General features: G+C 35.9%; 1 protein-coding gene across 7 annotated transcripts in view; it reads left to right on the top strand.

Annotated features, from left to right (window-relative positions):
• The window catches only part of AFDN (afadin, adherens junction formation factor), a 133106-nt gene that overhangs the window by 83546 nt on the left and 36909 nt on the right, over positions 1-12651 (top strand). For all 7 annotated transcript variants that reach the window (XM_059835838.1, XM_059835835.1, XM_059835836.1 and 4 more), the window contains 3 exons: positions 1548-1746; positions 3494-3597; positions 6165-6251. In XM_059835838.1, the coding sequence (XP_059691821.1) occupies positions 1548-1746; positions 3494-3597; positions 6165-6251 (390 nt within the window). The remainder of the gene's footprint in view (positions 1-1547; positions 1747-3493; positions 3598-6164; positions 6252-12651) is intronic.

The following is a 12651-nucleotide window of genomic DNA, read 5'->3' as shown; positions in this document are numbered from 1 at the left end:
AAATATCACAGAACGATAGGGGTTGGAAGGGACCTCTGGAGATCATCTAGTTCAGCCCCCCGCCAGAGCAGGTTCACCTGGAGCAGATTGCACAGGAATGTGTCCAGGCGAGTTTTGACTATCTCCAGAGAAGGAGACTCTACAGCCTCTCTGGGCAGCTTGTTCCAGTGCTCTACCACCCTCAAATACTTGTAGTAAAGGAATCTGTATGTAATACTTGTAGCGGCTTCAGATAAATTAATTGTAGTAATTCTGTCTTGATGCCAGCAAAATAACACATCCCTGGGGTGAGTTCTTTTCCAGAAAGAATGCTGGTTAACTAGAGGTGAAGATACTTTTAAGTATTGATGTTGCCTGCTTGTTCAGACTTACTGATGAGTCAAACCAGGGGTGACTTCTTGGTTCCTAAGGCAGAGCATGCAACTTGGAAGAGACTGAGTGCTCAGAGAATTACTACTTACATCGTTTTAAAAGTTGCCTGTAACTTCTTTTTTTCACTTAACAATTGGATACTTTCATGCTAAAACTTAGGCCAACCTGAGGCATAGAAGGTAACAGAAAAATGGAGGAACTGCTAGAGGAGAGCGAGAAGAGCCTTTTCTTTGTGCACTCTTCTGAGTAAATTGGGATAAGTAGAAGAATGTAGAAACACAAAGTGCTGGTTGGACCTTTACTTTTTGCAAAGTTGTTAGGAATTTGATTTTTGTTAACTTCTGAATTAATTTTCCTTAGTTCATACAATCTAGTAACAGATACCCTGTTGAAATCTTACAGATCTCTCTAAAATGTAGAAGGAAGACATGCAACCACAGTAGCTACATTGTGAAAAGGACACGGGGTTCATAGAGCTTTTTGCGATATTAAGCCGAACCGTTGTGCACCAAATGTAAAACTGAAAAATTCCCTGCTGCACCTTGAGTGATCCTGCTCTTGTTGTTGTGTGCTTCTACAGTGTTATTTAAAAAACAGATACCTACCTTAAGGGATCCTTCATGTTATACTGAGCTCCCAGGAAACATAGAATTAAATTCGTTTTATAAAGCTTCCAAACTAGGGAGCTGTATATGCCATTGGTCCTCTGTGTGTATATCTGTCCTGACGGAGCTGAAAATCCTGTTTTACACAAGTTGTCTGTTTCTTTTCTATACATATAGTCTTACAGAAGTATATATACACGCTCAACAAAGTGTGAACATTTTAAAGCTGCCTGTGATTCCACCTCGGCACATGCATGTTCTCTACTATATATTTTTAAATACAGCTCTCATATCAAGTAAAAACATGCACCACAAGTTTTGAATATATTTATTTTCAAATAAATTATTTATATATATTATCGTCTTTAATGACATTATCTATGGGATTTAATCAAATAAAGCAATGCAGTGTACTGACTGTACATAGTGGAGCCAAAGAAGTTTTCTATCTGATAATTTATTTTCCAAATGCTTTTTTCTTGCAGTCTTAGTATTTTCTTAATGTTAGGTTTTTTTCCTTAATAGAAATTATTCCTTTATAGTAACAGTGTCTTTCTGCTTTTTGTCCAGGAATTGATAGAGAATGTAGTAACTGTTGCAGAAAATACGGCTGATGAACTTGCTCGCAGCGATGGCCGAGAAGTCCAGCTGGAAGAGGATCCTGACTTACAGCTACCTTTTCTTTTACCAGAAGATGGCTATTCCTGTGATGTTGTCAGAAATGTTCCAAGTGGTTTACAAGAATTTTTAGATCCACTCTGTCAGAGAGGTTAGTTCTTCTGTTGTTTTACAATGATCACCTTTTTTTGGTGTAGTGAACACAGAATGCAAAATATATTTTAGTTAAATGTAAACCACTTTCTTTATGTCTGTTTCGATCTTTTTATACTGTGCTCTTCAAGTGTTTACTTTTGCAACCCATAAAAAGTATACAGGAATTCTTAATCCTTATCCTTTCTCCCTGTCCCTTTCATTCACTTTCAAGGTTCTAAATAAGCAGTGCTGAGTTACTTGTGCCGGATGAAACTTTATTTTGCCTTTGCTCCAGGGGTTTTTTAGATTTTGGTGCTAGAGCAGCAAAAATGTACATAAATGTAAATTTTGTAATGCTTCAGCAATTTCACAGTCAACTGACTTCTAAAGCTAATGTGAATTAAATAGTTAATTCACTTTTTTTACTCATCAGCTGCTTCCTTATAACATTTTAAAAACATGAGCTTAAAATAGTTCTTTTAATGGTCATCACCGTAAGAATTTATGATTTGGGCGTTTGTACTCCAACAAAATTTCAGATGATGAGTAGAGAGCTCTTGTGGTTGGATGAAAGTGACCTAAACTTGAGAAAGTAAAGCAGGGGGTCTGTCAGAGCATTTACAGTGAATGAACAAGTTATGATCTTTACCTTGTGCTACTCAATTTTATTAGAAGCTTTTTTTTACATATAATTTCTTAATAATTTTTTGCTTAAAAAGCAGTTGTTTAAAAATTTCCACAGGAATATCGGCAAAGGAGGTTGTTGACAAAGCAGACTTACTCTGTTCTGCAGTGAAGTTTTGCAGTGGTTGGTTCCAACTTAGTTTATAGAAAAGCCATATTCTTGCATTTAAAAAAAATAGTAGGAAACTGACTGTTTTGAAAGTACAGTGAGTTACAGAGGATGTAGTCTTGAGACTAAAGAAGACTAGTAGCATAAATTCTTTAATTAGTAAGTATAATTCATTTGCCATATAAATGCCTGTATTGTTACTACAAGTAAGGCCTTTTTAATGCATACATTCAAAATTCTACTGTTTAGATATCCCTTAAATTATTCTGAGGGACTGGTTTGCAGTAAATTGGTGTAAACTGAATTGCTGAACGATGGTCTTTGAGAAGCAGAATCTCATCTGTTTGGATGGAGTGATCTGTAATTTTACTGTGATGTGGATTCTCACTGTCCCTGATTTAGGAGACAACGTTGGATCTCTCTCAGCTGCTGTGGCTCCTTTTTTCAAAATTCTAGGAATTGTTCAATTAACAAAAAACAAATCAAACAAAACCCCACTTTTAATTGCATAGTTGCATTTAAAAAAGTAATGAGCCCAGGCAAAGCTTCACCTCTGCCAAATCTATGCTGAGACTGGTTAGATAGACTCTCTGTAAAGCAGAAGATCTTTGTGGTGCTGTCTTATTCAGAGTTCTGGTGGTTTGTATTCGAAAAGATGACTTGGTGTTTCATGTCTCTTGAGTCTGGTTGGTACAAGCAATATTTTGCAGCCCAAGAGTTTTCTATGAGCTTGTAGTGTTTTTAAATGCATATGTATCACAGAAGCAACAGCTATAGAACTGTAGGGTTTTTTAGATACCGTAAAACTGCAGTGAAGCACATAATGGCATCTAAGATGCAAAATTCAACCTACTAATGAATATAAAAAGATAAATACTGTTATTTGGTATTTCCGTGTGACAGGCTATTTGATTTTAATTAATCTGTTAAGAAAATACCATGACTATGTTGATGTTACTTTCTCTTTTAGGTTTTTGTAGACTAACACCTCATCCACGGTCACCAGGTACGTGGACAATATACTTCGAAGGTGCAGACTATGAAAGTCACTTGTCACATGAGAATGCTGAGCTAGTAAGTATTGATTCAGTGAATAATTGTCAAAACTGATGATCTTGGCAAGCCATTGCATTTTATATAACGAGTTTTTATCCTTACTAGGAAGAACAGGGTTCATCATTAAACATGTAGTTCATCAGTGGTTTGGTGAATTTAAGGAACTATTTGCAGATTTTTGTAAGTCAGTGTTTTTCTAGGCTGTGGCATGATACAGTTCTCACATAAGCAAACTTTGTCTGTCATGTTCTTCCACCCTGGGGGTAAATAGTGAAGAAATTCCTTTTAAACACAGGCAGAAACATATATGGACATGCATCTGTAAATAACTTGTAATGTGAATGGATCTGCAGGCTGCTTTTATTTATAAACTGACAGATACCAGCTAAATGTTTAGTATCAAGTTGTAATCTGGTACTTTTTTTTCTGCTGGGTTTTCAGGAAAAATTCTTCAGTTTTCCTTTTCATTATACTTATTAAAGAAGGGTTTCACTTCAGTGTGAGGTGGCTTTTTTTCAGATGTAGGTTTTTTTGTTTTGTTTTATGTTGGTTTTTTCATGGTGGGTTGTGGGGTTTTTTGGGTGTTTGTTTTTTTTTTTGAGCATGTGATAACCAAGAATATCAAAGTTAGAGAACAACTTGGTTTTGGAAAGATGATGGTTTTATGTGAAATAATTTTTAGAGCAACTAAACAGAAATAGCTTCATATTTATAATTAGTATTTCAGTGAAATCAGGAAGGCCAACATGAAACTAGAATTATGTTCCTAAGGCCTTCTATGAAAAATACTTGCCCCTCACTGTTCGGAGGGAATTGGAAGCTTCATTTACTCTGTTCAGAACCCTACATTTGTTAGATGACATTATACAGTCTTGCTGCAGTGGCCTAAAGAACGTGTTTACTTTACAGAAGACAGCATCTTCTAAATCTGTATGACTGATACAGCAGAACCCAGTCTTGAACTGATAAGCCACACTCTGCAGACTTGGTATCTTGGTAAATGGGCATTTGACTGAGGAAAGTATAGCAGAGATATTCTTGTGACATCATGTTCTTCCTCCTCCCTTTGTTGCTCTAAAGAAATGCATTTTTTTAGAGCAGCGGAAACAAAAATCATCTGAAGTTATACTAGGTACTTGCTGTTCCTCATACTAAGAACATGCTAGAGTTGAGTTCTGGCCAGTCTTCCTTAAGAGGCTTGATAAAGAAATCCAGGATGAGTGGATGCTACTATTTCATTCATCCATGGAAATTAATACAATGTAAGACTGTACACATGACCTGATCTAACCATTCTTCTCTCTGGTGTGTGTATGTTAATTAAATGTGCTAAGCTTGAGAGTTCTAAAAGCCTTTAGTCTTGGTGTCTGAGCAGTGCTCTAAATGCCGGTTCATAAATCAACTCTTGGTGCAACATGTCTACATAATCTAAATACTACGTAAATGTTCCATTGTATAGCTGTGAGGTCTTTTCTTCTTTTTCTTCCCCAGCCCCCAAGCCAAAACTATTCTCACAATTCTGCTTCTGTTGGTAGTCTGGGCAATTGCCCAGGCTAGGCAGTCCTCAAACTTTCACCGAAGAATTTCTTTTTTTCTTAGACCAAGAGAGAAACTCAGTATAGACTAATGGCAAAGTTATGTTCCTAGTGGCTTACCTTTTCCAGTGTGTATGGCTTTTGTTGAATTAGTTTAATAATGTTTCTATTTAAATTAATGGAAAAAATCCTAAATGAATTAGTAACAGATTCTGTTATTCTGCCATCCTTGGCATAGGAGTGCTAGAATACTCCTAGCTTAAAAACTACTTGCTTTTCTAATACTTGAACGTAATCAAAAAGTGTTAATATTTTTTTGAATTAATTTCCTTTGCTTCTATTTTTGCTTTGTCATGGGTCTGTGGAACTTGCAGTTAGCAGGTTTTAGTATGAATACAGCCTAGGGTGCTTTAACTTACATGCTTCAGCTAATGAAGATTCTGATGGCAACTTTTTCAGTAGAGGGGAACTGGCAATGTTGCAAAGATGTAAAAAAATTACTGAACCTGTTTAGGGGCTTGGGCTGTATTCGAATTACAGTGTTTTCAGCAGTAAACATTTTTGGACCTTTCTTTCAAGGCTTTAACTCTGCCTTTGAAATTAGTTGGCCTCTTAATATCTTTGCAGAATTATTATCTTCTAGATGCAGCACTAAAAACTGAACCTTTCTTTAGGGGCCTGCTGAGTCTGAACTTCAGTATTCATTAAAAGTTACTACAGTTTTATAGATCTGTTACATTTCAAATTGTGAATCATTAATAATCTCTTTACTGAATTAGAGAAGGAGAAACAATGGGTAGACTTCGAAGCTTCGGCAGTGTTCATAACACAGGTGTAGTACTTTATAGTGTGAATCCATATTAATCAAATATTGGAGATTCTACCTTTAAAATGGAGTACCAGACATATTGTTCAGGGTGCAAGATGTTCTGCTGCACTAACAACTTAGTTTTGATTGTAGATGAAATATTTTGCACAGTCATTTTCCTAGCCTGGCAGTTAATATGAACTCTTGTCTTTTTTTCTTCTTCCCCCTTCCCTATTTGATAGGCTCAGCCTTTGAGGAAGGAACCTGAAATTATCACTGTAACACTAAAAAAACAAAATGGAATGGGCCTGAGCATTGTTGCTGCCAAGGTATGGAAGTCAGTTTGTGTAATTGTTATTGAGAAAAGCTTTTTTTAATCAGCCTACTGTGGAAAATGTTAATGGAAAAATCTATTTCCCTTAAGTTTATTGTCCACATCATGTTGATTATAGTTTTATTCTGGCTGGGGAATGTTTCTGTAAAATACACAGATGTGACCAATATAAGAGGAAACATAACATGGATGTAGTTATTATGACATTTAAGTTTAAACCTCTACTACAGGTTTATTCATTTTTCAGAGCCAAAAATTGGCAGTGTTATTAAATGGAATTAATAAACAGGCTTATTTAGCACTTCTGCTGAAAAGAAGCAGAAGTATCTAGGAAATAAAAGCAGTAAATACAAAGAATAAAATGTGTGTATTATATTTTTAATTTGATGAATAAATAATTGAAATATATATGTTAAAGTTTATATACTTTCTGCTATGAAGACAACACCTTATCTTTTGCACAGTATACTGATGCATGTGTGACTTCAGTTTTGCTTCTTTATAGTAAAGAGCTACAGCATATTAAGTAGCTTGGTGAAGGAGGGTATAGCTCTTGCCCTGACTTGCCAAAATTGTGGGTGTACGCTGCTCTTCGTAGCACTAGATGATAATGTATAGAATGCACATATAACTCCAGCCACCAGATGGAGGACTCCACTAGTTTGTTGGTTTTATTAACTGGGTCACATAACAGACATAATCTTTGAGTTTTACGCTTGTTATAAATTATGCAATGGTGATATCCAAAAGTTCTTGTTGTAATTAGGTGTTGTAGAACAGATGGAACAAGTCTTTCCTAATGTCTCTTCACGAAACCTCAGAATGCTGTAGTCCTCCTTGGTGCTTAGTGCATGGCCTGAAAACATGGTTGTTTTACTGCTTTTAAGTTATCTCACATAATTAATTGCTTCTAAACAGCACTGGGTTTTTTTCTGCAAGTTTGTTTATTTCATAGTCTGTTCTTGAAACGGTAACCTTGCATGGTATCAGCTTTTAACATTTATTTCTGACATGTATAGAGGAATATCAGATGTCAGGTGTATGCTGCTAACAATCAGCAGTACTGAGGAAACTATTCAGGATCTGAAAAATGTAACTCAATATTCTGCTCTTATTTTGGTGGAGTGGGTTAATAATTTGAGTAGCAAATACTACATCTTGAGATATGCCAGATTAAATATGTATCAGACTTCTGACTGCCATCTGCATTTCTGTTGAATGTTTAAAAATGTGCAGTGGAAATTATTTTTTTTTCACTTTAAACTGTGAAATCTGATTTCTTGTGTAGAAAGAAGCAGGATATATTGGGGGGGGAAAAAGTTTCCCATTTCACTGGAGCTGTCTGGCTTCTATACATTGTTGTAACAGCTGACACTGAACGTCTGTTAGCAGTATGTAACAGTGCTACTGGTCAGTGTATAAGCTTGATTTGAAAGGGTTTTTTTAAAGTTATTTAACCAATGTCATGACTTCTTTAACATGATTAGTGATAGAAACAGCAGTCTTGATCTCGGCGCAGTTGCAGAAACACTCACTGGTTCAGGCAGTGATTGCATTTCATCTTGCTGCTGTGTGCCTGCTTCAGTATTGGAATTCGGATTTTAAAACAGTTATGCCTTAAATCTCAATCTGAAATAAGCAAGAGGCAGATTTTTATTTTAGTTTCAGTGTATGTAGAATAGAAACTTTTGCTTAATTTGCAGAATGTTCATTGGATAGAAATAATCGTCTCACCTTAAGTGTTGAAACAAGTTGCTGTAGTAGTTAAATAGGATTATTTTCAAGGGGTTATTTCAAGGGGTTCAAAGTAGTTTATTGTAAGTAATTAATAGCATGTTTTTTCCCTGTCGTAGGCGTCATAAAAACAAGAGAGTAAGGAAGAATACATAGGCATTAATTTTCCTAATCTGGCTAGAACAGAACAGATTAGAGAATTGAGTGAGTGTGACTGGGAAGCTAGCAATAGTGGGTGGATTTTTTCTTTCTATTCCTATCTTGTTGACTTTTACTAATAATTTTTCCAACATGTCTCAAGTCATGTATATCTTACCAGCATAAAAACTAAAATTCTCATTTTTTCCTTTGGCCGAGGAAAATGGAGGAAGAAGTCCAGTAGACTATTTGTTAAAATTTTCTAAACATTAACTGGATAGAATACCTGAAATGAGAGGGAGAGGCAAGTATGAGAATAGATTTAGGTTTTCTGACTTTTTTAATAGTAAAAGGTTGGCTATCAAATGCTCATATGAAAGTACCTTATAGCTGAAGAAATGAAAGCTCATATTCAGTTTCAGAAATACACGGTTACTGCTGCCATGCACAGGATCCCAGTTCAATTGCTGACCCAATTACATTTATTGAACTGTTGGTTTCTAGAGTGCTTTGAAAGTGCTACAATAAAAGAAAATGCAGTGGCTGGTCAACAGGTGGCCCTGCTCCAGCCAATGGAAGACAACCTTGAAACTATTCAGCTTTGGTTAGGAAAACAGTTGTGTTTTTCCTGAGGTGTGACAAAATAGTTGCTCTCAGTATCATGCTGTGACAATAGCTTTGCATGTCCGTGCTGACCTGCCTGCCTTGTTAAGTCTTAATGGGCTCCTCGTACTTGTCACTGGCTTTGGCTGAAGTTAATTAAAATGTAGGTTGGTGATACTCTGAGATGGATGGAATGGGCAGATTCTCAGAGATAGTAAAGAAGAATAATTCCTACTGACTGCTTTTCTTCCTTCTACCCATTGCAAAAAAATCTATGCTTTCCTAGTAATCTGTGCTCATTTCTGAGGAGACATCTAACAAATTTATCATTTGATAATTCTTTGAGTTTTTATTAGTTCGCAGGGTTTTGTAGATAAATAAAGTCTGTGCCAATTAAGAGTTTTTAATGGGGAAATTAGATACCATGCCTTATATACCCCTTCCACACCAAATGTTCTTAATTACCAAGTGATTGTCACGCCTTCTCTGCTGCAGTCAAAAAAGATGATTGGAGTTGAAGCTAAGGTTATACAAGCAGAGAAGTGATGCAACTTGCATTGAAATGCTGTGCACCTGCTTATTCTTGTGATAGCTGGTTTCAGTTTGTGATACTAGGTGATTGCAAACACATTGACATTAATGTAAAAACAAAAACAAAACCGAAGGAGGCAAGTCAAGGAGTATATGAAGGTGTTAGGTCCCTGGGGAACCCTGTATTTGATCCTCTTTCCACCTAACGACAGGTATAATGTTTAAGTGCATTACTTCTAATTAAATAAAGTATGAGTAGCTGTGAAATAGAAATTTTACAGACCTGCTAGGGGTGCCGGAGAGAGCAGAAATGCTGCACATCACCTAGTTCACCTCACTTTGCTGTAAGGGTGTTTTCTGAGGCAGGACAGCCCCTTTGAGCAACTATATAGTAAGCATGTATGCTATATGCAAACATAGCAGAGAAAACAAGTTTCGTTATGAAACAACTGTTAGCTGCCAGAGCACTGTAAACAGTGTTGTGTTTGTTTGAATTTTGTTTTAGTTTTTTAAATTGGGAAAATGTTTAACAGCATTCCTTAAACTGAATAAGCAGTATTTATTTTTGTTTAAAGTTAAATTGTATAGCTTCAGATGCGATCCAAAAAGGTAACTTGTTGTTCTACTCTTTTGTACGTGTCACATGTTTTCTTACAGTAATATTCCTGTAGCTCTATTAGCAGTAGCTTTTGTAATAGGTATATGGAAACGTAGTTGGTGGGAGTGGTCGGGCACCGGGAACAGTATTACTTTTTGAGGTTGTGTGCAGAATTTGGTTGCTGTAACCCTGAAAGATGTTTTGATGTTAAAAGCTGCCTGACTCCCAACCACATTGCGGTTAAGGTTTTATGAAATCCAGATGATTTGGAAGCAGTGTGTGCATGCAGTTTACTTTAAAAATATATCGCTTTTTGGGGGCTTTCGCATGTGACTTCTTAGCCATCTGTGGGCCAGCACATTACTTCCTGTTTAATTTGGAGGTTTTTTGTCTTTTGTACAAAACGGCTCCCTTTTTGTTTTTTCTAGCAGTTTACAAAGTTAAATAAAGCCTCTAAAGTAAATGGAAGTCAGAACAGCATAACTGATTACGTAAGAGTCTGAATATTGTATTGGTTATAGCTGGTGTTGATAAACGCTACACTGTGTCATAGCATCCAGCTCCAAGTTATCTTGATGAGTATCTTGGAAAATCCAGCAGACTAGAGCAGTAGTTGCTGTTGAGGGCTGAAAGAGAAGTGGAGAATTGGGTTTTTTCTTTCAAGGATCTGTAGTCCCGGAGATCAAAATGTGGTTTTCTGTTATTGGAAGAACAGAATCCATGGTAAGTCTGTTCAGGTTTCTGTTGGGACTGTTTTTCTCTGAAGTTTTAAATACTATCCCTGTACTTTTTCCTGCTCTCTTGCTTGTTTAAACCTGCCAGTAGTTATTTGTTCATGTAGCAACAATGTAATACAGCATGCAGTTAAATATAGCCAGATGTTAGTAGTTAACTTTCTAAAATCTAGAAAGAATAAACGAATTTTTCAGCTTGTTCTTCATACGCACTTCTCAAATTTGTGGAAGTGACTATTAATATTTAAAGTTTCAGATGTGATACTACTGTTTTACTGTGGCAGAGCATGAATAGCATGACCTGTGATCTCTTTACTTGTCGTATTAGTTGGCTTTAATCCAGGTTCCTCTGAAAGTCTGTTTTCCCCTTATAAAGTCTTAGTAGAATAACTAAAATTCACATCCCAAACAGTATATGTAAGATTTTTTTAATACTCTGTAGACCCTTCTGAAAAGACCAGAACATGCAAATACATTGCAGTTAGGGTATCTTATGTTCAAGACATCCACAGAGTAGGGCATTGAAATTCTGTTTACATTGCTACTGCACAAAAGAAAAGATTCTCATGTTCTGCAAGAATGATAGAGCGAGTTTTATTGATTAATCTTTGCATGCTGGTTATATTCATTAGTATGCTACCATTTAGTTCTTTAAAGTATGGCACACTTCTACTTCTTGCTCAGCCATTTTTATTAGTATAACAGAAAAAGTTATCTTGAAATATGTACAAGCACCTTAAAATATATATGTTTATGCCCCTACTGGCATATAAATCAGAGTGTATTTTCTAGGGCTTCTTAACAGATGGTCTGCTTAAGTATCTTCATAGCGCTTGCTAAAAAGGGATGAGATGGTGAGTAGGTGCTTCTTTTTTAATAGAAGCATTTCAAACACTGAGTGTGACAGCTCCTCAATAAATATTCTGGGGAAGGAGCTTGCTTGTCTAAAAACAAGCATGTGGCATATTAACCATAAATAATTTATACTATTTGGCAACTTTGTTCTTAAGGTTTAATTAAATCATTCTAAGTTGCTTTATTTTCTAAACAGTTGCTCATCGTTTTATATTTAACAGTCAGTTTAAGGTGTTAAATTTAAGGAGGGTTTGAGACTACCAGGGATATCAATTCTGATGAGAAATTTTTCTGAAAGTCTGTTCTACAAATATCTTGTAGGTGATCTATGTAGAAGGAAAAGGCTTAAACATTCATTTAAAAATCTTAATTTTTTTTCCCCAAAATTGAAAATTAGGTTTATAGTTAGTAATACTGTCAACATAATACACAAATTTGATTATCTTTACTCTGCATTCGCAAATACAGACAGTTGATGGGATTATTTTTTTAACTGTTTCTTAGCTCTTTGCTTGTGTTCCAGGTCTTTAGATTTCTTAAGATTCCAGATACCTCAGTGTCTGAAGTCTTCTTGTCTCTGTGCTTTCTAAGCATTTAAGGAAAATTTTTGCCCTTTCCTTCCAGCAGGAATTAATTGAAATGTTTGAGTAAGAAGATTTAGAAGTTGTTTTGTTTTGGTTCTTTTTAATGTTCAATGCTAATTCACGTCAGCGGTCTGAACTACTGATGTTGCCTTAACAGGCTGCTTAGGAGGAACGTAAAGTAAAAATGTATTTAATTTTCATTTCCAGCACAGATTTCTCAGTCTCGCAGGGATAAGATAGTATATAAGTTGCCAGTTTAGTCTTCATCATAAACAAATAAGTAGCTATGTGTTAGCGATTTGCCTGTTTCTTGTTGGTTCATAACTTCCAGCGGGGTTTTTGGTTAAATTTTGGTACCTTGTAGATGTCCTATAAAGTTTTGCTGATGCTTTCACATGATGTGTAAAAACCAAAGCTTATGCCAGCACAGCACAATTTTCTTCTCACTAGCTGTGAGACTGAAGCTCTGCTCAAGTAGAGTGTTTTTGTCTTTTTTATTTGCTTGTATTTAGATCAATACTGCAAATGGATCACGCAGATACTTTGTATTTAATGACTTACGGAACAAAGCAGGTTTTAAAATTCGTGTGCTGCTTCCTCCTTCTGTATGCAGGCACT

This window comes from Gavia stellata, chromosome 2, assembly GCF_030936135.1.
Source record: "Gavia stellata isolate bGavSte3 chromosome 2, bGavSte3.hap2, whole genome shotgun sequence".
Lineage (NCBI taxonomy): Eukaryota > Metazoa > Chordata > Aves > Gaviiformes > Gaviidae > Gavia > Gavia stellata.
The sequence above is the reverse complement of the archived record's forward strand: the minus strand, read 5'-3'. Positions and strand labels throughout refer to the sequence as shown.